The sequence below is a fragment of the Dermacentor albipictus genome, chromosome 1 (genome assembly GCF_038994185.2).
Source record: "Dermacentor albipictus isolate Rhodes 1998 colony chromosome 1, USDA_Dalb.pri_finalv2, whole genome shotgun sequence".
Classification (NCBI taxonomy): domain Eukaryota; kingdom Metazoa; phylum Arthropoda; class Arachnida; order Ixodida; family Ixodidae; genus Dermacentor; species Dermacentor albipictus.
The window spans coordinates 505,296,093-505,322,428 of record NC_091821.1 but is presented as its reverse complement, the minus strand read 5'-3'; the positions used below and the strand labels follow the sequence as shown (position 1 = coordinate 505,322,428).

Genomic DNA, 26,336 nt, shown 5'->3' with positions numbered 1-26,336 from the left:
GAACTGATCCGCATGAAGAATGTACAGAATAAAGGGAGAATCAGACATCCACCCATGCATAGCAATTGCTGCAAAGGGAACCCATAGGGGTTCCTCGAAAGAGAAGCCACGCTATTGGAGAAAAATCCTTCTTGGTGTGGAATTCGAACCCGGGACCACCGCCTTTCCAGGGTAGCCGCTCTACCATCTGAGCTAACCAGGCGGCTAGAACCGCCCCAAAAAGGCGGTGGTCCCGGGTTCGATTCGTAGACCAGGACAAATTTTTCTACACCTCCGAGGCTTCTCGTTCGAGGAACCCCTATAGGTTTCCTTTGTAGCAATTGCTACGAACGGCTGGATGTCTGATTTGCTCTTTATTGATTAATTCTCTCCACCTAGGGGGTTTCAGCAGAACTATTGTGTCAAACTCTTGCCTTTGCGTCGAGTTGTTGACAAATTGGATTTGGTCCTACCATCTGCTAGCCGCCTGGTTACACAGATGGTAGAGCGGCAGCCCCGGTAAGGCGGTGGTCTCCGAATCGAGTCCCGGGCCAGGAAAAATTTGTCGTCAGATGCGAGGCTTCTCGTTCAAGGAACCCGTATGGGTTTCCGTTGTAGCAGTTGCTACTAACGGGCGGATGTCTGATTTTCTCTTTATTGATTACTTCTCTCCACCTTGCGGGTTTCCGCAGAGCTATTTCGTCAATGTAGTACACAGTTTCAGCGTTTGCTGCTAATGATGAGACTATGCCCCAACCTGTCAAACTGACGCCAACCAAGGCTGTTCTGAACAAAAAGATATCCCCGGACCTCTTACCTTCCCAAAGTGAAGCATTCCATGCTGTCCCCTTTTCTTACCTTGACGTATTTGATTTTATGAACAGTCCCTTAGGCCGTATACATGTCGTGGCCTACCGCATCGACACTGGAGACGCCAGCCCCCTTTCCAAGCCTCCTTACCGAGTGTCTCACTCTGAGCGCCTAGTCATCCAAAAGAAGGTAAAAAAATGCTTGACAAAGATGTGATAGAGCCTTCGTCTAGCCTTTGGGCATCCCCTGTAGTGCTTGTGAAAAAGAAGGACAACTGGTGGTTTTGCGTCGATTATCGCCATCTCAATCGGGTAACGAGGAAGGATGTGCATCCTCTCCCTCGAATTGATAATGCGCTCGACTGCCTCCACGATGCCAGATATTTCTCATGGCTACATCTCCGCACGGGATACTGGCAAATTGCCGTCGATGACCGCGACCGCGAGACGGCCGCTTACATCACACCCGACGGCCTCTACCAATTTTAGATCACGCCTTTTCGGTTGTGTAGCGCGCCTGCACCTGAACGCATGATGGATACTCTTCTTCGTTGTCTTAAGCGGTTTACCGGCTTATCTGGACGATGTCATCGTTTTCTCGCCCGGTCTTGAAAGCCATCTACCTCCTCTGTCGGCCCTTTTCGACATACTTCGCCGCGCTGGCCTTTCAATTCCTCAATGCTCAATTTGTCTAAGTGCACCTTTGGGCGCCGTGAAATCAAATTATTGGACACCTAGTTGATGCTACGGGTGACCGACCAGGCCCTGACAAATTCTGTGCCATCCGCGAGTTCCCGGTTCCGCGGTCGCATGAAGTACGTAGCTTTTTTGGGCTACGCTCTTACTTTCGCCACTTTGTTCTCCACGTCGCGGACATCGCTCGACCCCTCATGGACCTCCTCAAGGAGGATGCGACCTTTTCTTGTGGCACAGACCAAGCGACTTCCTTTGCATCAGTGATTTCTGCCCTCACATCAGCAGCAGTGCTGCGCATTTTGACCCCGCTGCTAGACCAGAGCTTCGCACCGACGCAAGTGGCCATGGCAGAGGTGCTATCCTCGCCTTAACATAGAACGGAGCTAACCGTGTGATAGCGTATGCTAGTTGCCTCTTGCCACAGTCGGAAAATAATTACACTATTACAGAGCGGGAGTGCCTAGCTCTCATCTGGGCTGTTGCCAAATTCCATCCGTACCTATATGGGCGGCTGTTCGTGGTCACACCAGGCCATCAAGCACTCTGCTGGCTCTCAACAGTTTAAGACCGCACAGGGTGGCTCAGCCGTTGGACATTACTACTACAGGAGCAAACGTTCTCGGTAGTGTACAAATCTGGCAAGTTACACACTGACGTTGACTACCTATGTCGTCACCCCGCTGAGCCATCCGACTGCCCTGAAACAGACCTCGACATCTACTTCTCAGCAATCACAGACTTCACCCATGTGGCCGACGAGCAACGTAGAGATCCATCGTCGCTTTCTCTTATTGACATTCTGTAATCCGGCACCCTCCACTCCTCACTAAACATGTTCTTGCTTCAGGATAACATTCTTCACCGGCGCAACATGCATCCCGACAGCGCAGCAGTCCTGCTAGTTGTCCCGCATCATCCACCAGAGAGGACCTCGTCAAGTTTCACGCAGCCTCAACTTCCGGGCACTTGGGCGTCTCCAGAACATAGGATCGCATACGACGAGGTTTATTCTGGAAGGGCCTTTATTGTTACGTTCGCGGCTACGTTACATATTGTGGCCTTTGTCAGCGCCGCAAGAAACCTGTGGCTCAACCTCCTGGTCTCCTTCAGCCAATTGACGTTCCAACCGAGCTGTTTTATTGAGTGGGCCTGAACTTGATCGGTTCCTTCTCAATTTCAACGAAGGGCAACAAATGGATTGCAGTCGCTACAGATTATAACACACGTTATGCACTTACCCAAGCGTTGCCAACCAGCTGCACCACGGCCGTAGCCGACTTCCTACTGTATGACGTAATCCCCAACATGGTGCTTCACGTCACCTACTCACAGATTGCGGTCGGTACTTCCTGTTTAATGTGGTTGACGATCTACTTCGATCATGTACTACTCATCACAACTTCACCACTTCATATGACCATCAAGCCAATGAGCTTATCGAACGCCTCAACCGTACATTGACCGACATGCTTTCCATCTACGTTTCTGATGGTCACCACGATTGGGAAGTGGCCTTCCGTTCGTCACATTTGCATACAACTCATCGAGTCATGACACTGTCGGCTACTCATCCTTCTATCTTTTCTTTGGCCGCCATGGGGAACCAGCGCTGGTCAGGAGGCGCTACGACATTTTTCATGCGTTACTAAAATATGCTGAAACCGTCTGATAGGGAGGCTACGAAGATGGCACGACATATTTAGCGATAAGAAACGTGCGCCTGTATCAATGTTTGTCTAGCCCGACGCGGCCAGCCAAGTTCTGTCCATGGTCAGGCGCGCTGCGTAGAGCGCATGCGCTGCTACGTCCTAGCACGTCGGTTCCCTGCCGTTTGAGGAGCCGTGAAAAGTGTGACTCAAGACAATCGGTGAATTTGCTGACACGAAATCACTGCGTGTGCTACTGGAAACTGTGTCTACCGCTCGCTAGGCCGTGTGTTACGGCGCTGCTGTCGGCACGCGAAGCTTCAGCGCTGGTTGCCCATACCGTATTACCTTTTGACACCTTGCTCCCTTCGGATCCGGCGTCCACCTCCACGACTTCCTATGTGCAAGATGCCATCACGCATGCGCTCCTCGCGCACACAGTATCCCTCGTCATCGAAAACCCCTATAAAGCCCATTTATGATCGCCGCCACTAGGATACAGCTTTTCCACCAGGCTCTCTCGTCCTTCTCTGGCTGCCATCTCGTCGTGTCGGCCTCTGTAAGAAGTTAATGTCGCGGTACGTCGGGCCCTACCGCGTGATGCGCCAGGTGACTCCTGTCAGCTATGAGATAATGCCCATGGCATCCACTTCATGGACGACCGCACCGCGAGATGACATCGTACACATTTCCCGCCTCAAGCGTTACCACTATGACAACCCATTTTGAACACAACCAGCACTGAGGTGGTGTTTCACCTGCCGGAGATAATGCCACAAACAGTGGCGAATACAAAGACGTAGTGGGGCTGGGTCAGAGTCTCTCCTGTCGGACTGAAAGACATGCTAAAACCAGTGTGCTCTGTACAGTCTTGACAGGCCAAGTGCTAGCCATTTACTGTTGAGTGAGTACACCCCGTAACATTATTGTTAACAGAAAGGATGACTATAACTAAGGACGTCGATCAAAGCGAGTTTTCACGATTATGAGCTCACCTGCGAGGTGGGAGTAGGGGAGGTGTATTCTGTAAGATTCCACCTAGCGAATTTCGGTTGCCGCCTAAGCGCTCGTTGGCTGGGCTGCGGTACCAGCAAGGTGGAGGCATGCGACCCGATCTTGTCTCTTAACGATTATAGGGTTTTACGTGCCAAAACCACAACCTGCATTATGAGGCAAGCCGTAGTAGGGTACTCCGGTTTAATTTGGGCCACCTGTGGTTCTTCGACATGCACCTATATTTCGGTACCCCCACGTGTGTTCTTGCATTTAGCCGCTATATAAATGCGGCCGTCATGGCCTTAATTCGATCCCCCGACCTCGTGCTTAGCAATCCGACCATTTAGTCGCTAAGCAACCACCGCAGCTGCCCATCCTGTCTGCTTCTTTCTGCTACAGCTGCTTCCTATCAGCAGTGGCCAAACCGTACAGTCCACTAGGCGGACATTTGCAAAAAACTGCTCCTTGTCATTCGCATGCAAACATAGTTTATCCGCAGAAAGCTTGGAAGCAACACTTGTGTGCGCGCATACGCCGGTCGCCCCAACTATTACTAGTTTATTAAGGCGAAAACCTTAAGTGGCTCATGGTTTCAAAAATTCGTTGTGCGCGGCCTTATAGAAAGATTTACCGTCCGCTGTTCTGAAACCAAAATTCAATGGTACCAAAACTGATGAGAATCGAACTCACGATCATTGGTGACATTCGAAGCCACGACCTACAACTTTTGGGGGGAGTCGAATGCACGACCTTAGTTAAGACAAAGGCAAGTAAGGTGGTAGGACACCTTCAAAAGTTAATTTCTTCTCCCAAAATCTATTTTTTAGTTTTTTAACATCAGGTATTTGTATCAGGCAACATGTTGCAAAATATTACTTTCCTATCATTTCTAGTTTGGGAGCTACGGTGAGTTTTCTGACCCATGCCCTCGTATTGCTAAGGCGTAAAACGGTGCCGTTTCTTTTCTACAAATATTATTCTAAATACTTTTGTAATTTTATGTGGTCCCCATGTAGCCACAAGAAGAAAAGGAGACTCTAGTACATCTCGTGGGGGCTCCAGCTGTAAAGTTTCTGCATTTAAGCCTCTGTGCAGTTTTTGACATCTTTCACATGGTTTGAAGATTTGTCTGTTTTTCTCGAAACAATATTTTCGTCCACCTCTTGTTATGCAAGCTTTGATAAATTTTTGAATTAGGATTCTGATATGAAATTTTGCCCGCTCATTGCAGACAGAGATTTGTGCAACGAACAACAACAAAAGAATTTTATGCAATATTTTTCAACGTACAGTTCATTTTGTAAATAAATTTGCTGCACAAGGGCAAAATTTTTCCCTTTGCTTAGTTTTTCGAACGTTACTTTCCTAACATTTATAACATTCCATTTAGGCTAGTTCATAGCACAGGTCTCCCGCTTAGCTCAATAAATGCCGAAGCTTTATTCTATACAGTAATTCTTTAGATACTTCTTACTGCTGGCGTGACTAGCTCTTTACGCACATTTTATGACAATAATTACCTGCCGAAAAATATAATGAACAATTTCCTACACTTTAAATAGATGAATAAGCTAAATAAGACATGCTTATAGAGTAAAAAGAAGTTTAAATCGTGGCTTCCATTAAATTATTTTGTGTGGCCTACCATATTAAGGCACTCGAATCTACGAGTTATGGTGGGACTAAAATTAAATGGCACTAAAATTGATAGTGCCACCATCAGTGGTTGAACCCACGACCATTGATGGGAGTCGAACACACGACCTTTGTTGTTAAGACAAATTTAATTGACAGCTAATTAAGATGATGTTAATTAAGGCATTCGAACCCACGAACTATGGTGTGAGATAACAACTAAAAAGACGTAACAATTATTGCTTTCGGGTGAGAATGTGAAGTAATTTAATAGATGTCGCGTGAGCCCGCCGACTTTCGCCGTCATCTTCTTTAGCGTATGCTAAAGTGACTGCCTCCTTTTTTGACGTTAATGGACCACGTTTTAAACGCGTAAAATGGAAAATCTTGAAGTACGAAATAAAGCGTTACAAAAATGAAGATACGTATGCAAAATTAACTTTTTCACACATTGGCCATAGTGTTCATGACTAAACTGTTAGATCGAGTTAATTTTATTGCGACAGCAATTATGTGCACACTTTAGGCTCATTTCCGCCGTTGTTGTCGGCGTCGCTGTGACATTTCGTGAGGCCAAGTGCGATAACTTCGTCGCCGTGCGCCGTGTGCTGTGAGAGTGGAAGCGTGCGAGGTTCCGCCGACGATAGTGATTGCATCTCGCGCGCGCATAGGAGGAAAGTGAGGAGGAAGGGCACCGTCTTTTGTCGCGCGCAAGGCACTGTGGGTCGGGGGGTGCTTTACGTCAACGGGAGAAAAAGCCTATGTCAGGCAGGCCACATGGCCTTTAGCTATTGCTTCTTGAATGAAAAAGAAATAAACTGACGTGAATATTCCAGTGGCGGCTCCGTAGTTGAAAGCGATCTGCGATCTGAACACAGCGCGTCCAGTGCTTCGTGTCCGCCGGGTTCTCGCCGCTCAGTTGGCGTCGAAGCGAGAGGCAACAAGAAAGTCTCGCTGCTACTGCCGCTCACGCCTGCGTTCTTACAGCCAGTATCCTAGCTAGTAGAGTGATATGTGCTCATGTTTGCCTGTGCGCGCATGACACCATGCTTGTTAGTTTAGTTAGTAGGCCAATGCTTACAAGTTTATACGTCCGATGAAACTACTAGCCTTGCTTCATATTGACACGTGCACTTGTCTATCTTTATCGGGCGACCATGTTTCACACCAGCAAATGCTATCGCACAGCGCTTGACGCTCCTGCATGCATCGGAAGTTTCTGGAATGTTATCGAGGCTTCTATCCGCTGTCTGTTGCCGCCGATCCTTGTGTTATCTGATTTGATCGCGTGACGCGAATGGTGCAGAACTTTGTGGAAGACACATAGGTCCCAGTGATTAGTCTAGAACGATCGACGACTGCTGTATAAAAGCCGACGCATTTCACCCGCTGATCAGGGGTGCGATCTTGTACGCGTTCCAAAATAGAACGGAGGCGGTCCGTTCCACCGAGCCGCACACGCTTGGTCAGTTTGAACGGTGTCGAACGCCATGACGTCAATTGTGAAGTGATACCTGCTGTCAATCATTCCGTGTTGTCTGCTATCGGACGAACGCAACGGAACGGACCGCCAATTTCGCGACGGAAAGAACGGACCGCCTCCGTTCGAGTTTGGAACGCGTACAAGATCGCACCCCAGATTTTCGACGATCGCCTAGCGTGTTCGCCGCTATCGTTATTCTTTTGAGTGTGGAGTGTGTTATTCTTTTGAGTGAGGACACAAGTTCGCCCAATAAACGCTAGTTTATATAATTACACTTTTGCTGCTTTCTTCACCGTCACTACTACGTGACAATATAGCTGCCTCACACCCGATGCTTCGCTTTTCGGGCGGAACTGCGACTTTCTTAAATTACTTAAACACGATATTATAGGACCCTCAGAAATGTGTGGTAAAAGGATGCAACTTATATGAAGAGCAGCGGATGCTTCGACAGGGTTTGTGGCATCCGTTTTAAGTTAACTTGTGTGCATACGTGGCCCAGGCATTGCTTATATCAAATGTGGTGGATGTTAGCCAGTTCACTGAGTGTACCTAGCATTGCATCTCAAAGCGGCATGGCCACTCACGCATGCCGTGACAACAGAATACTGATTGTTCGGAAAGGGCTCACTACAGTTCTCAAAAAGTGGTAACATTTATTCGTAGGCTACTGCTTCCCCTGCCAATACTATGTTTACTATGAGTGAGCTGTAACCATCCCGACAAAGTACACACCTGTGGGGCTCTAAGTCAATTTCTTTCACGCGGGGGTGAGGTAATATTTATTTATCGCCAGGCTTATGAAAATGCCTGTGCACCGTCATAATGAATCATTTCCAAAAATAATCTGTCTGGTCTGTACCATCTAACACACGCGGCGGTGTAATTGTGGTGTTTACTCAGCAAACCACTTAATCCAATTCAGGGACTTATGTCTGGAGGGGCGGCAACTCACTTACCGACAATTTGGTGCACGCAGCCCGCCTGTCAGTTCCACTGTGCCCCGGTGTTCTCGCCAATCGAAGTGTAGGAACAGTCTTGTCAACAGAGCTGCTCGAAGTTGGTGGCGGTTGACCGCGTGGAACTATGCGGCTGCTTGTTAGTACCTGGCCTGGCGACCTTTCCGATGATGCCTTTCTGGGTGCTCTAATCGCCGCAGACCTCACGCTTTCGGCCTTAAGAACCATGGTACCTGACACGAGAAAAGCGAGTAATTATTATTCCTCAAACGAATTTACGCAGCAAGCGAGAAAAGAAACACATAAACAACTAAAGGCTTTTTGTAACCGCTTACTATACGCAGCGAACACATTTTCGTTTTCCTCAATTTTATCAGTACATAGTGGGCCGATTATGCTGAGTTCTACTGGGAGATTTGGAGCAATATTTTTTGCTTCGTCATGAAGAATCCGCATTTCACTGGCTGAGCTGGAGTACAGCGGTGGCTGTGCGTGGTATTTCCAAACAACGCCGTGTTGCACAGCGTTGTGCTGATTCTTGCGAACTTAACACCAGAGGTAAGCAGACAGAACACAACTCAGGCTCAGGGACACTGAGTTTACTTATCATGCTTAGACGAGAACGCACAGAACGGAAACGCAACCCCGTTTCCAGAACCGCTTGCGCACGGTGATTTCTGCTGTGATTGGGCGCGGAAGCAATTTGTTTTCCATTGGCGGATTCAGATTTGCCATGTCCGAGTGCTAACTCGACGGTTTGGGTGACTGCCTGAGATCTGCGTGCCAATGAAATTTACTATTAGTTTGCGGCGTCTTGGTACGATATAAGAGCGAATAGTGGCCAACTTGTTCATAGCAGCTGAGCGCAGTGCCTGTATTTCATTATCAAGTGAACGTGTGCCGCCTCCCAACAATTCCCTTTGTTTTAGAGGCTCGCATGTGGGCCACAGGTCTCGTCTCTTTATCCAAGGCACACCACGCGAGGGAATCCAATGTTTATCTGTTTGATCTCGTCAGTGGGATACGTACAGTTCTTCAAGACCGTAGACATCTTTTTCTAAACGAAAGTATCACGGGATCCGCGCGCTGAGTTCTAGGTTAGCAAGCTTTCATGCATTATTGGTTTCTGCCAGCGAAATTACAGACATGACCGGTATCCGACAAAGTGTTGTTGTATAACTATCTTTGTTATATTTTTACTTACAGAGGTACTGTTTGGGGAATATTTGTAAAATTGCACAGAGTTAAAGTTTGGACAGTTTAAGAATTCGGGGTGGGTTGCTGCTAGAATATATACTTAAAAAGCAGACATGAGACTATAAAACAATGCTAATTTTGAAAGAAATGGAGTCATACTTACATAACGTCCATTTTGAGCCAATAGACAATGCAGCCTAAGAATGATCACAGTAACTAGCGGTGGGTGAAAAATAATGAGGTAAGGTGTGAAATGAAAGTGGCACTGGTCACCCGTAGGGGCCTAACCCACAATATTTGTATTACGCGTGCATTGCACTACAAATTCCGCTATGGCGAGGCCATCAATCAGGGAACTATCTTCATTCTTCATGTTTACTAGATCTAGCCCTAGGAGTGCTAGCCAGCGCCACTCAGTAGAATGGCGGGTGAACGTAAAACATCCTTTTTTCCGGATGGCGTCAACAAACACGTGAGCTTAGGAGTAGACACATTGCGCTAAACCCTTGTATGCCACGTACTGGCGTCAAGGCTGTCAGACTCGAGATCCTTGCTATTTCGAGACTAGCGAGGGTCTTGAATCTGCCAGGATATAGTACTCATAATGGCACAACATAGTGACCGGACTGATGGCCGTTACTGTATCACAGTTGGTAGTGTGCCGCATGCGTAATGCCGAGGTTGTGCGCTCGGCCCGCATCAGGGACAGTTTCAGGGTGTCTACTAAATTAACATTTTAAAATTCCCTGATTTTTCCAGGTTTTCCCTGAGTGTCCTTGCAAAATTCCCTGAGTGATGCAGAACTATGTTTTTTGTCATGCCAAGCCGAAATCATATCGCCCGGTGCTGTCACTCCCTAGTAGGCATATGAAAAAAAAAATTGAAGAAAGCGACTTATTCCAATTTGAATACTAAGGAGTAGTGTTTATGTTATTGAAAAAGAGAATAGAAAGGAGAAGTTAGTAAAATACACAGCAAATAAAATCTCTTCGAAAAAAATTGCAAATCGAGTAGGACATTTTCAAATACGAATAAAAAAGGAGATGCATACAAAGGCAAATATTTTCGAATATGGGCTATTTGCATCAACTGATAGCAAGCTCAGTGGTATGAGGCCCGAACTTTGTCATAATTGAGATTCTCTCTCAATTGCTCGTAAGTCCACACCAACTGTTCTGACATACTCTCAGCCCGCGCACGACGCCTCAGTGTTGTGTTTTACCTATTTTAACAGTTTACTTTTGCTTGGATGAGGGACACTTGCATCTCGGCATCAGCCAATTGACACTTTGTTTTTTGAGCTCAAGCACTTTCAAAATGGCGGCAGCACGCTTCCTTTCCCGTTCATGCCTCAGTGCGTTGGTCCTTTCTGTTCTTGTACTCCTTCCGCCACTCGTTCGCCCCACGGACCATTTGAAGCATCTTCTTGGTCAGTTGCGCAGTCCACGTCCGAGTTTTTGAACTCCTTAGGGGCCGCGAAAACGTTCGAAAAATTGGCCAGTTGGAAAAAAATAAACGCATGTCATTTACTGCTCTTAAGGGCTCAAACCACCACAGGCACATTCGAAAACGCTCTGACGGGCTGTCGGTAGACGTATTAGGCATATTGGTGCTCGTGCTCTGACAGGGAATACCGAGTGCATGCGTGTATAATTAAGAAATACATACTGTGTCCCGTGGCAATAGCCCCTTCCCGCGCCTTGTTATGCTTCACTGCAATACCTTTGCGTTTGCTTCACCAAGTGACATCTGTATGGAGCGAAGCTGACTTTCAAGATCTGACATTATGCAACGCACCGTGCTTTCCAAGCTTCTAAGCCCGTCGCGACGACCGCAAAGGCGGAGTCAGTGCCATTGCTGACAGCAGTGAAGTCTTTCAATAAAAAACACGGCACCCAACGGCAAGAAGCTGCATAGCGAACGTCGAAGCAGCTAGGCCTAGCGTTGCCGGAGTGGCGGCAACGGCTGCCATCGGATCTGCGTGCGAGAGCGGCGATTTCAGGCGGCGAGGTAATTAAAATGGCAGCAGCGGTGGCGTTAATGCCCCTTCAGACCTGCGGTCACGGCAAAACATCCGGAAAATCGGACGGCGAAGAGTTCTTGCGTCCGAAATTTCAGACGTTCTGATACAAATTGACTCTATGCAGCACGTGGTGGTGCCGTGAAGCCATCCAAATTATCGAGAATCCGGAAAGTCGGTCGCTGACTGTACACTGGTAGCACCTCCAGCCGACGACAGGACGTCAAAGACGATTCCTGTTTGTTACTCGAGCCAGCATTACCGCGACTTTTGACCCTTTCGATAAAATTACACCTAATTTTCCCTGATAGAGGCACAAATACCCTGAGTTTTCCCTGAGTTTTTCCAGACTACTGAAAATCCCTGAGAATTCCCGGTTTTCCCGGTTTTCCCTGTCGGTAGACACCCCGAGTTTCTCTTTTCCTCCACTTTCAATTCACTTTTATAGCGCAGTGGTCTCAGGCTGGTTTTCCGCGTTTCTGGGTGTGCTTTGGCAAAAACTATGGCGACGTCTTTAGAGCTAAAATAGTGTAAGCATAAGGCAAAATAGTTTCAGTGTATGTGCCCCAGCTGCATTTGAGGCCAGATGTGTCGAAACCGGTCATGGATGGCGTACGGTTGTTGGGGGTGTTGCGATCTACGCCAGCAATGACAGCGCGGCCGTTGCGCCCTCACTTACCGACGACCGTTGCCGCGGAATATGCCGACGCGCGCATCGTACAGAGTGGGGATGGAATCGTTGTCGCCCCCCACACGGTCATTCCGGGACGTCAAACAGGCACCTTGATGACTTTATGATCGATGCGATTGGGTAGATCCTCCCGGTGGACCCCAATCCCATCGTCATTGTGGGTGACTTTAACGTTGATGTGTCGCGTCCCGGCGGAAAGTGGTTCTTGGCGTTTCTCTAGGAAAGGTTCGGCCCTCAATGTTACACCACGACCGATGTCTCCACGACGCATCGTCAGTCGTGCATAGTCATAACGTTCGCTAAGAACATCTCCAGGGTCTTCACAGAGCCCATGGCCGTCTATCATAGCGACCATAAGGCCACAATCACGATTGTCACGGAATAAACGTGAATACAAATAAACATAACGTGAATATTTGTATCAGATTATTTTCCTGCTTTATTTCCTTTTTTTTATAGTCACATACAGCTCTGCTGGGTATCCACACTGGCAGATTCAAATGACTCTGAATATTTTATTCATTAGTTTCTACATTTCGATTTCAGCAACAGCTGATTAGCCCTATGAATTCTTGGCTTCATTACCTGTTGCCTTTATATTGTCACGATTAAATATAAGTGCAACAAATTGCAACAAATGATTAAGGGCAATAACCAAGAAAGTATAAAAGTAGGGTTGAAGCTTATTGTACAGAAAGCAAAGGTAATGTTCAACAGATCGGTAAGGCAACAAGAATTCATGATCTCTAGTCAGCCTCGAAACCCATGAAACACGCAAGCAGCTATTTGATGTCTAAAAGATGACTTGAACGGCTAATTCAAAAGCCTATTAGCTGTCTTGATCAAGACATTTTGTAGCCATGAATGTCTAGAAGTACTTCAGTAAGCCGTGCTAACGTTACACTAGAAGTTGGCTAATGGACAGCTTGACAAGAACAAATGAAGACTTCGTTTAGACATACTATCAATTTTTTGCGGCCGCTGTTACAGTAACTCGAGGTTTGTCAACAGTTACAATTTACGTTAGATGAGACACGGACATCAGAAAAATGAAGTTTATATTGTCGGATAGAGTGATGCGCAGGTAGTTTTTCCAGATGTGAACCATGGGAATAGTGTAGTACATCCTTGTTGGTCAATTAGTGCTTTTTACTTATAACAAACGATTGAATGCCACCTGTCAGAATTATTTTGCAAATAGAACAATATCTCTTTGTATGCTGACATCATGCCAATTTTCTGCCCATTGATATCATGCCCACTGACCTAAAGAAGAACACTTCTGCATGAAACACGTCATTATTGACAAAACTTCGCCTTGCTGGGTCTCCACAAAATTGAAATAGTTTCTAGCAGGGAAATATTTTTTCAGTGATGCTGCAGTTAAGGTAAAAATTACATGGTTTCAGCTACAGGCGGCACAATAGCCTGACATCAGTATATGAAACAGAATGCTGTGCTGCAATGAATTGTTAAGAAATAAAAGATAGTACAGATGTGAAAAAAAAATTGTGCAAGCCAGTCTAAATGGCAATATAAGTATATTCTTTTCTGATGTCCATGCTTCATTTAAAAGTAAATTGTAACTTACTTTATGGGCGCCCCTTGTAAGGTAACGCCACATGCTTGTACAGCATCACACAGAAATAATAGCCAGTTTGATGCACCATCCGCTAGTGAATGCCTTGCACGTTGCATGTTACTGGAACTGAAAGATAAATTATAATATGCTGTTATTTTTTCATACGTTTTACGATGAGTTTTTTCATGCATAAAAGATGACTACAAGCAGAAAATACAGCAAGACATCTACTTCACACCACGTCACATAGTCATACTTTATTACCTAATAAATTAGAAAGGATGCAGCAAGTGTAATTAACAAGAGTAACAAATAGCAGCAAAGGTGAGCATGGATAAATCTTGAAGATGACTGCCGCCGCTGCCAGAGCAGGCCAGCCTTCATAGGAGAGCACTGGCTTCCCACAAACGCTTGCTGTCACAGTCCACGCGTGACGGTTCTTGTAGACATAGGCAAGCAATACCTGCACAGAAGAGGGGAAAAGGTCAGGCAGGAAATGGGAATGGTGAAATTGGAACTTCAATTAGCAAATTTGCGCTAACTAAGAAGTTTGGCTTACATTAAAAATAAATTTAAGCGCATATCCTTTCTTTTAAATTACGGATGTCTTAAGGTATGTGTGTGATGATGTTTAAAATGACTAGTATATTTCATATCATAAGAAGCCAACAAACACTGACACCAAGGACAACATCGGGGAAATTACTTGTGCTTAATAAATCAAATAAAGAAAAGATGTGCGAAGGTTGTGGGTTCGGTTCCCACCTGTGGCAAGTTGTTTTTTCATCCACTTTAATTTCAATTATTTCATCGTTTCTTCATTTCCTTTATTAAGAACAAGTATTTTCCCCTATGCTGTTCTTGGTGTCAGTGTTTGTTGGCTTCTTATGATATGACTAATAAAAATCGGATCCCTCGGTTAACCCCCTTTTTTCTCATTTAGTATATTTCATGGAATATAGTTACTAAATTGCACAGCAGAGCCAGGCAAAGGCAGCCTTGAAATTATTATATGGTGTTTTGTGGCTGAAAAGCTACTTATCAACTTGTCAAAAAAGCCTGAGAAGCTTCCTGCAAAACATAATCAGTTTAAAACAGTAATACACTCTGCAGGTAAATTATGTAGAAACAATTAAAAAGTTAAATACCGCTTGATATTGTTGAACTAACAGCAAGTTTGGCATTTTGCACAGCCTAGCTGTTGCCTTTTTTTTTTCAAACTTCAACATGACAGAGTACAGAGTAAGCAGGTAGCATGCAAATGAGGATTGGTGACAAGCTGGTGTTCCAAAGCAACACTCCTAGCTGGATCAATTACTTTTGTTGACATATCTTCATGGGACTCTAAATGGCTTTGGGCAATACCTCACGCAAATGATGCAACATCTTGGATGATGCGTCATAAAACATTGAAAGTATCAAGATGTGATCAAACGACAACATTGCTCACTGTCTAGGAAGTGTTAACATGCTCTTTGCGCGAGAAAGTTCAAAATGATTCGTATAGCTAGCAAACTGAACATTGCATCTATAGCCTCAGGTAATTCTAAGCATCCACGTTGACCCGCAATTCAGAAGCCACTGCACACAAAAAGTTGTATTCAAGTAATGGCCCATGCTGAACAATTGCCCACCTAGTGAAAAGTCAAATGTGGCAGGCTACTGGGCCAGGGCAAATAAATTGCTAAATTCCGATAACACCTCCAATGATAATATTAAAATAGATTACAAAAACGGCACAGTTAAAATTTTAGTTATGACAAAATTTTAAAAGCACCTCTGCGAACTGCTGGAACCCTCAGCGTCATGCCTATTCTACACGCACATCAGTTGTAGCGGCAAAGCATACCTTTTACAGCACACAGAAATCTTAAATTAGACTGCTTGCTGATGCTGTACAGTAAGTTCCGGTAAAGAAACTAAATCATGCAGAAAACATTTAGAATACAGCAGTGATAACATACTGGCTTGAATACATTTGTGCATTAGGGAAGCAGGGTGTAATGTACCCTGTTGTAGCAAATTTTTACTCATTTATGGAACACTCATATGACACAACAGAGTTAATTTGTGAGTTCTTACATAGCAATGACTACCTACAAGGAAATTTTGTAAGGCCTAGGGAAACTAATTATTAGTCAAGCTATGTATGTACACTGCTACTGAGAAATTGGTTATAATAGCGGCAGCTTATAAGGGACCAGTGCAAAAAAAAATGCCTGTTTGTGAGACACCAACTAGCTATTTTACCACACAGCACTGCCTGGCCTCTAACCCATATACAAAGCACTGGAAGTACCAGAGAGTGTAAAATTTGTTGGCTTACACTGATCATGATGAGGTCCCGTCATCCAGCTAGCGCCAAGGTACAAGAAGGATGTCCAGCCGTCTATGCAGTGAAAATAACAAATAAGAGAGCATTAAGTCAGTTGAAAGACAGATTTGAAATTACAAATCAGGTGACCCAGTCCCAGTGATGCATTAATAAATGCCAAGCAGTTGTGATTGCACTCCCATGAAGCACCTACGAGGTTAAATGTTTTGCTGCTTATTTAGAACAAAACACAAGTGAAATTTGAACATCAGCAGACCATTGCATTTGGAATTGTATACATGAAGTAAACATTGCATTTGTATTTTTCTTTTGCCATAAAGTGGGAACGCTACAAGCTGCATAGTCACTGACACACGCGCACGCACTCTCAACGCTGTAACCCACGCAAGAACAAAAGGACGCAAAATAGGGCGAGTTCAGTCTGGTTCAGGATTACAGCAAGCGCGTCGTTTTCTAATGCAAATCCTTCGGTTGGCTCGTGCTACGTTAATCACAGACTAACAAGCAGGGAAAAGTTCTGACTGGTGTTGCGGTAGTCGTGGAGCGCGGTAGTGCTTAACTTGGCAGCAGTGGCGGCGATTCGAACAGTCGCTTACAACATAGTTTGCCTATTTACAGCACTTCTGCTTCATCCGAGCATTTCTACCGAAGCCTGTGCAGCTGCCTCGGAGCCCCTCTGCTGACAAAGCAGTCTGCACCAGTCACCGTCTCTGCCTGTTATCTGCGCCTGCGCCTTCGTGTCCTACACCAGCGCCCTGACCGGCTTCTTGGCTGTATGAAAGGCGCTACCCTGCTCGGTCCCTCTTCATGGTAGCAGCGGCGGCGATTCGAACAGTCGCTTACAACATAGTTTGCCTATTTACAGCACTTCTGCTTCATCCGAGCATTTCTACCGAAGCCTGTGCAGCTGCCTCGGAGCCCCTGTGCTGACAAAGCAATCTACACCAGTCACCGCCTCTGCCTGTTACCTGCGCCTGCGCCTTGATCTCCTACACCAGCGTCCTGACCGGCTTCTTGGCTGTATGAAATGCGCTACTCTGCTCGGTCCCTCTTCTTGGTAGCAGTGGCGGCGATTCGAACAGTCGCTTACAACATATTTGCCTATTTACAGCACTTCTGCTTCATCCGAGCATTTCTACCGAAGCCTGTGCAGCTGCCTCGGAGCCCCTCTGCGGACAAAGCAGTCTGCACCAGTCACCGTCTCTGTCTGCTATCTGCGCCTGCGCCTTGGTCTCCTACACCAGCGCCCTGACCGGCTTCTTGGCTGTATGAAAGGCGCTACCCTGCTCGGTCCCTCTTCTTGGGAAAAGTGGCGGCGATTCGTACAGTCGCTTACAACATACTTTGCCTATTTACAGGTTAGGTTACAGTACTCTTGTTCCCCCCGAATTGTTAGGCTTCATTGCTGCCACTGCTGCCAATTTGAATTTGACTCTGACACTGCGCTGTCAGCTTTGTTGACATTTGCTGCTTGTACCATTTATCTAGTGTATATTTTGCTATGCCTAACGAAAAAGTTCGAGACGAGCTGAGGAAAGAATGTCGAAAGGAGATTGCAGCTATGCGCAACCCACTAGAACGCGACTTAAACAGTGACTCTAGAGAACTAACTAAAAGTGTTGAGCACTGCAGCGAACAGTTTGATGACTTGCTTGCTAAGGTTTCATCCTTACAAGAGGAAAATAAGGCACTATAATATCTGAGAACGCTGCAATGTCATCCGAGTGCGAGCAACTGAAGACGCGATGTTCTGACCTTGAACAAAGATTGCCACTTATGGACCAGTATTCCCGGAATAAAAACATTGAAATTAGGGGACTTCCAGAAAAGGGAAATGAGAGCCTTCCGAACATGTTGCAAAATATGGGCTAAATGATGGATGAGCCGATAATGGAAAGTGATGTGGACGTTTGCCACCGGGTTCGAACGAAGAACAAGAGAAATACAAATGTAATTGCCAATTCAAAACTCGAGCAAAGCGTGACACTGTGCTAGTGAAAGCGACGATGGCCACTCTCGCAGCAGAAAGCCTTGGATATAGCGGTTCAGATTCTGTGTACGTGAACGAACACTTGTGTCCACTGCTAAAAAAATTGCTGGGAATGGCAGTGGCACGAAAAAAAAAATGGCTGTGGCTTAGGTAAGGTTAAGCCCAGGATGCGAAGCATACTAGCCTTTATTTTAGTTGTTGAACCACTGTTTAGCCTGGTGAACTGCTGTTGCTTGGCTATATTTGGTTCGGCTAGACGAAGAAACAACTCATGCATTACTTCTTCGCCTTCAAGAGTGGGACGCGACAGCGTTCCCGTCGACCCGCCAAGGGGTGTAAGACAATGGGCTACAGGGCAGCGACTACGCGCCCCGCATTGGACGCGGTGAGCTTCGAGCAAAGCAGCGTTCGGCGCGGCAACGAAATGTGCGCCTGAGCAAGAGACGCACGCCTTAGAAACAGCGCGTTTCTAAGGCAACACCGCATTCACTAGAGGCGCTTTTGTACCGCTTTGAAGCGTTGTACTCGTGGCTCAGTGGTAGCGTCTCCGTCCCACACTCCGGAGACCCTGGTTCGATTCCCACCCAGCCCGTCTTGCAAGAGTTGAGCCAAAGCCACTTCTCCTCTGTCGTGACGTCACGGTGTCACGTGATTTCATGGTCACCGCCGCGCCTGAGGAGCTGGGTTGAGCCCTCGTAATATGCTTCGCATAAAAAAACTGGAGGACGCTTAAGCTTCGCCTTCAAAAGTGGAACGCGACAGCGTTCCCGTCGACCCGCCAAGGGATGTAAGACAATGGGCTTCAGCGCAGCGTCTACGCGCCCCGCATCGGACGCGGTGAGCGTCGAGAAACGCAGCGTTCGGCGCGGCAACGAAATGTGCGCCTGAGCAAGCGACGCACGCCTCTAAGGCAACACCGCATTCACTAGAGGCGCGTTTGCACCGCTTTGAAGCATGGAACTCGTGGCTCATTCTTCTTCCGGCTACCGTTCGGTGCGGACGCGGAATCATGTGCTCCAGCGGAGCGGCGATAGCGGCCTCTGCAAGCCGCGGAAACAGGATCGAAGACAATGATGGCCAGGACTACGAGATTATTTTGCCTACATTGCCCACCGGACGTGTTGTGGTTAATACTGTGTTTTTGCACGGCGACGTACGAGTTAGGCCCTACAGGGTTGAGGACTTCCGCGATGCCCTAGCCAACGCTGGTGCGCTTCCCGACGTGGTGGCGTTGGGGGCGTACCAAATCAACCATGTTTGGGCGGTGACTCTCAACAGCACCGAAGCATCTAAGAAGTTGGCCGCTCTCAAGGAACTGGAAGTAAAAGGACGCCGTTGCATTATCTTCGATCCAGATAACCAACAGGTGAAACTACGGCTGCACTGGATGTTGCACGGCGTGGCGGACGACGACATTCGGACGGCTCTCGCTGCTTACGGCAGCGTATCCGAAGTGACCCGGGAGCGATGGCGTGTCTCAGGCGTCAAGGAGAAAGGGTCCAAAACGAGGACCGTGCTCCTGAAGCTGAAACCCGGTTTGAAGGTCGATGACCTACCTCACCAGCTACGCGTTGCAGGAGAGTTGGCCATTGCAGTGGCGCCTGGGCGGTTTATGCAATGCCTACGCTGCCGTGGTACGGGCCACGTTCGACGTGAATGCAAGGTGCCACGGTGCTCAAAATGCAGACGCTATGGTCACGCCGACAGCGATTGCGTCCGCACGTATGCGGTTGCTACGGAGCCGGCATCGCAAGACAAGTCGACGGAGCTGCTGATGGACGTCGACGAGGCGGAGGAGGCAGCGAAAGGAGCCGAGGAAGTGGGCAAGCCAGCAGGAATGACCGACCCGTCGGTGCTTGCCAGTGGGGACACAAGCACGTCAAGCAATGGGGAGACGCACCCCGATGAGAAGGAATTGCCTGCCAGCAGTGACACAACCAAGTCAAGCAACGGAGAGACGCACCCCGAGGAGAAGGAATTGCCTGCGTCTCGGGCGAAGGCGTCGGAGAATGGAAAGAGCGTTCCGGCACCCACAGTCGTCGAACCAGCGAACAGCTCGCCGAACGCTGACCTGAGCGGCGGCCGCGCAGTCAGCGTCTCCGTGCCAGCCAAGCGCCCTTATGGCCACACCGGCAACGATGGGGATAAGGTGGCAGCCACCAGCGTCGAGGAGCCGCCTGCAAAAACAACTCAAGCCAGGCGGGCCAGTCTCCGGCAGCGACCTAACGTTTCGTCTGAGAGGCGAACCGGTGATACAGCACCTACGCTGCAAGGTTCGGAGCCTGCACAGGCTGGCTCCGGCTTCAACGATGGCGTCTAGCCACGTGCTAGACGCGGAGGGTAAGCACCATGCTCTCGGCCTTTTCACTTCCTTGCGAAAATGGCTCCTGCATCTCCGTTGAGGGTTGCTACACTCAATGTCAGGGGCTTGGCAGGAAAGAAAAAACAAAGTCAGGTGTATCGGCTTTTAACGGAGCACGACATTGATATATTGGCCGTGCAGGAAACAAAAATTGACGGTGAGGAAGAGACCGGGAGCATGGTGCGACGTTTCACGTGTAGATTCTATGCTATTGTAAGCCATGCCATTGGCACATCTGCTGGTTGTGTCCTTTTTATCAAGAAGTTGCCGGCTCTGGTCGTGCATGCTGATTTCTCGTGCTTGTCAGGTCGGTGTGTTGCTGTCGATTTCACACTCAGCGATACAGAATGGCGTGTTTTATGTTTGTACGCACCAAATGTTGTGGATGAAAGGGTCGATTTCTTTAGAAGTGTTGAGCAGCGTCTCAGCTTCGATAAACAGCTGATTATCATGGGCGACTTCAACTGTGTCCTGAGTGCATGTGATAAGACTAGTGATCGGGGGTACAGGGACGCAAGTACTGAGGTACTGTCGCAAATCATAGACAAATGGAACCTTGAGGATGTGGCGGAGTGTATGCAAGGCGCGGGTGGTGTGAAGTACACACATTTCCAGCGTGCAAGTCATGCCCGTCTGGACCGCATCTATGTAACGTTGGACGCGATTCCAAAATGCAACAGTTATCAAGTAGTGCCGGTGTCTTTCTCAGACCACTGTTTAGTAGAGTGCGGGATTGGGGCAAAAAAACGTGGCAGTGCTTTTAGCTGGGAACTGTGGAATATAAATAACAAGCTGATTAAAGACGATGCTTTCAACCTTGCGGTAGTTGAAGAAATCGGCAAAATAGAGCCGAATAAAGAACTGAAAATATGGCAACAGTGGGAGCTTTGTAAGGAACAACTTAAAATAAAAGCAATAGAGCGGTCTTGTTCTATGGCGTACGAGGAGAAACTAAATGAACGTAACCTAAGGTCTATGCTTTCAAAATTGCTCGAAAAAGAATGCGAAGCGCCTGGTAAATGGATCAATGAGATTAGGAAAACGAAACAAAAAGTCGAAGTGATAGAAGAGGAGCGTTATCGTGGTGCGCTGGTCCGGGCGAGAGCCGAACATGTAGCTGCTGGGGAGACACCGTCTAAACGAGCACTCGGAATTGAAAAAGCCCACGCTCGTCGAAATCACATAGACAACATAGAATGGGGGGGCGTCTTATCAGATGATAACGAACATATTAAGCGTGCATTTTTTCAGTACTATCAGGCATTGTTCGCATTACAGGTTGCCGACATGAACACGTTTAAGGATAAGTTCCTTGGGGCACTGCCGCGACTCAACGATGAGCAGAAGGATAGGTTAGAGCTGCCAATAACCGAATCAGAGGTAGAAACGGCGATTGACAATTTAAATACTGGTAAATCGCCAGGACCGGACGGGTTAAGCGCGGCGTTTTACAAAGCTTTTAAGCGTGGAATCGCGCCAATATTGACGGCAGTGTTTAATGAAGCTTACAAAATTAACGAATTGCCTCCGTCTTATGCAAGATCACACACTGTCTTAATCTCAAAAACTGACGAAGCAGAGAGGTTACGACATGTAACAGCGTACCGGCCAATCGCACTCACAAATGTGGATTACAAAATTTATATGAAAGTTTTAGCGCGAAGATTACAGTCAGTAATCCTGGAAATCGTTGGGCCGCATCAAACGTGCGGGATTAAGGGACGGTCTATTACGACTAATATTGACACGTGTATCTATATTTATCGGGCGACCAGGTTTCACCGCCTAACAAATCTTTTCGCACAGCGCGGGACGCGCTTGCATGTATCCGAAGTTTCTGGAAAGTTATCGATGCTTCTATCCGCGTGTCTGTTTTCGCCGAACCTTGTGTTATCAGATTTCATCGCGTGACACGAATGGTGTAGAACTTTGTGGAAGACACGCGGGTCCCATCAGGTAATCTGGAACATTCGACGACTGATCTATAAAAGCCGACGCGCTTGACCCGCTGATCAGTTTTTCCGACGATCGCCGACCGTGTTCGCCGCTGTCGTTGTGCTATAAGTGTAGCCTGTTTTTGTGGGCACAGGTTCGCCCAATAAAAGTTAGTTTTCTCGTTCACAGTATTGCTACTGTGTTATTGCTTCTTTCTTCACCGTCACTACCACGTGACATCTGGTGGAGGTGCTTTTCGTCCATGTACAGGACGCCCCCGACAAGCCGTGATCGTCGTCTTCGCCGGAAATTTCGACGATCACCTTAAGCGGCTTGCGACAGTATTAGAGGCCATCAAGTCATCAGGGCTCACCCTGAAGCCGGAAAAGTGTCACTTCGCTTACGATGAGCTTCTATTCCTAGGCCATGTCATCAGCAAATCTGGAGTACGCCCCGACCCGCAGAAGACAGCTGCCATCGCAAAATTCCCGCAGCCAATCGACAAGAAGGCAGTGCGCAGATTCCTTGGCATGTGTGCCTACTATAGGCGCTTTGTCAAGGACTTTTCACGCATCGCTGAGCCGCTGACGCAGCTAACTAAATGCGACGTCGAGTTCAAGTGGGAAACGCCGCAGGCCGAGGCATTTCAAGAACTCAAACGACGCATGCAGTCGCCGCCCGTACTTGCGCACTTCGACGATCACGCCGATACCGAAATCCACACTGACGCCAGTAGCCTAGGCCTCGGCGCCGTCCTGGTCCAGAGAAAAGATGGACATGAACACGTGATAGCTTACGCTAGCCGGTCGTTGTCAAAAGCGGAAGGCAATTATTCTACAACCGAAAAGGAATGCCTCGCCATCGTTTGGGCTACAGCGAAATTTCGCCCTTACCTATATGGCAGGCCATTCAAAGTCGTCAGCGACCATCACGCCTTGTGTTGGCTAGCGAATTTAAAGGATCCCTCAGGACGGCTGGCACGGTGGAGCCTCAGACTACAAGAATACGACATCACCGTAACATACAAGTCCGGACGAAAACACTCAGACGCCGATTGCCTATCCCGCGCCCCCATTGACCCGCCGCCGCAAGATGACGAGGACGACGACGCCTTCCTTGGAATAATAAGCGCGGAAGACTTCGCCGAACAACAACGAGCGGACCCGGAACTTAAAGGCCTCGTCGATTATTTGGAAGGGCACACCGACGTTGTCCCCAGGGCATTTAAGCGCGGATTATCTTCCTTCACGCTTCAAGACAGTCTACTCGTGAAGAAGAACTTCTCGCCAGTCCGCGCCAATTACCTTCTTGTTGTCCCGTCAGGACTTCGTCCAGAAGTATTGCATGCCCTACATGACGATCCGACCGCTGGACACCTCGGATTTTCCCGGACACTATCAAGGATACAAGAAAAGTATTATTGGCCGCGCCTGACCGCCGACGTCGCCCGTTATGTCAGAACATGCCGAGACTGTCAGCGACGCAAGACACCGCCGACAAGGCCAGCCGGATTACTACAGCCAATCGAGCCTCCTTGCCGACCATTCCAGCAGATCGGGATGGACTTGCTGGGACCCTTTCCGACGTCAATAACCGGAAATAAGTGGATCGTCGTGGCGACGGACTACCTCACCCGCTTTGCTGAAACAAAAGCACTGCCGAAAGGTAGCGCAGCCGAAGTGGCGAAATTCTTTATCGAAAACATCCTGCTGCGACATGGCGCCCCAGAAGTCCTCATCACCGACCGAGGAACGGCCTTTACAGCGGAGCTCACCCAAGCCATTCTGAAATACAGTCAGACAAGGCACAGGAGGACAACGGCTTACCACCCGCAGACGAATGGTCTTACGGAGCGGCTGAATAAGACCCTCGCCGACATGCTAGCGATGTACGTCGACGTCGAACACAAGACCTGGGATGCCGTCCTGCCGTACGTAACATTCGCTTATAACACGGCGGTGCAAGAAACAACACAGATCACGCCGTTCAAGTTGGTTTACGGCAGGAACCCGACGACGACGCTCGACGCCATGCTGCCGCACGTAACGGACGAAGAGAATCTTGACGTCGCTACCTATCTCCAGCGCGCCGAAGAAGCCCGACAGCTCGCCCGCCTGCGAATCAAGAACCAGCAGAGGACCGACAGCCGACACTACAATCTCCGACGACGCTTCGTCGAATACCAGCCCGGCGACCGTGTTTGGGTATGGACCCCTATACGCCGACGAGGACTGAGCGAGAAGCTTTTGCGTCGCTATTTTGGACCGTACAAGATCATCCGACGTATTGGTGCACTGGACTACGAGGTCGTGCCAGACGGCATTTCGCTGTCACAGCGGCGCCGCTCACGACCTGAAATTGTCCACGTTGTGCGGCTCAAGCCGTACCACCAGCGTTGACGAACTTTGGGACTTCGCGTAACTGACCTTTGGACTTTATTTCTTTTCGTTGTTTTGTTACTTATGTTTAATAAGTGTCCCTTTGTGTTTCGCTCTCTTTTTAGCATCGGGACGATGCTTTTTAAGAGGGGGGTATTGACACGTGTATCTATATTTATCGGGCGACCAGGTTTCACCGCCTAACAAATCTTTTCGCACAGCGCGGGACGCGCTTGCATGTATCCGAAGTTTCTGGAAAGTTATCGATGCTTCTATCCGCGTGTCTGTTTTCGCCGAACCTTGTGTTATCAGATTTCATCGCGTGACACGAATGGTGTAGAACTTTGTGGAAGACACGCGGGTCCCATCAGGTAATCTGGAACATTCGACGACTGATCTATAAAAGCCGACGCGCTTGACCCGCTGATCAGTTTTTCCGACGATCGCCGACCGTGTTCGCCGCTATCGTTGTGCTATAAGTGTAGCCTGTTTTTGTGGGCACAGGTTCGCCCAATAAAAGTTAGTTTTCTCGTTCACAGTATTGCTACTGTGTTATTGCTTCTTTCTTCACCGTCACTACCACGTGACAATATTCACACAGCAAGATGCGTGCTGGAGTGCTGCGATATTACAAATAGCCGCGTCGCCATCTTACAACTAGACCTTGAAAAAGCTTTCGACTGTGTCGCGCATGAAATTTTGCTTTGCATACTAGACCATGTTAACGTTGGTTCTGTTATTCGCGAGGGTGTCACCCTGGCGTATCGGAACTTCACGACGAGATTGATCGTTAACCAGAGTCTGGGGGCCCCCATTAGCGTGCAGCGGTCGGTACGCCAGGGTTGTCCCCTTAGCCCTCTTTTGTTTTGCATCTACATAGAGGCGATGTGCATAAACATCATGAAAAAAACAGACAATTCCCGGTTTTCGGTTGCAAGCAGCGGAGATCAAGCTGTTGGCATATGCGGATGATGTGGCGGTTTTTTCAACCAGTAGGGAAGGTGTAACTGAGGCTATTAAATGTGTAGAGAACTTCTGCCAAATCACAGGCAGCAGAGTGAACTTAGCAAAATCACTAGGGCTCTGGCACGGAGAATGGAAATCGACGCCCGACCGCTTTGCAAACGTGTCCTGGGTTACGATCCCAACGAGGTACTTGGGAGTACCTCTAGAATGCTACCGTGATAGCGCGACATATTGGACAGCGCAGACGCATGATACACGTGGAAAGGCGCAAAGGTGGAAAGGAAGAAACTTATCGATTTTTGCTAGAGCCACCATGTGCAATCTGTTCTTTATTAGTAGGCTGTGGTATGTAATGCAGGTGTTACATTGTGCAAGACTCAATGTACAGAAGCTGCATCGAATTTTTGCCATTTTCGTGTGGGATACGCAATGAGAAAGGTGCAGCCGAACAAATTTGTTCAGAGGAGTCAAGAATGGTGGATGGGGCCTGGGACACCTTTTTTTGCGCCAGATTGTGAACAGGTTTCTTTTCCTTCGCGACGTCAGCGATCCTTTCTTGCGCACCGCATGCCAAGTAAGGCTCGGGCGCGCGTTGCCAGACTTTGTTGTTTCAACCGAAACACTCACGGGAGGCATTTTTGGATATTTTAGAGAAGTTGTCGCAAGTGTACGATTCC

General features: G+C 47.9%; 1 protein-coding gene across 1 annotated transcript in view; it reads right to left on the bottom strand.

The window, feature by feature from the left end:
* The window catches only part of LOC135907562 (endothelin-converting enzyme 2-like), a 103,881-nt gene that overhangs the window by 28,671 nt on the left and 48,874 nt on the right, over positions 1-26,336 (bottom strand). The window contains exon 3 of the mRNA XM_065439240.1: positions 8,204-8,436. Within this exon, the coding sequence (XP_065295312.1) occupies positions 8,204-8,431 (228 nt within the window). The 5' untranslated portion in view covers positions 8,432-8,436. The remainder of the gene's footprint in view (positions 1-8,203; positions 8,437-26,336) is intronic.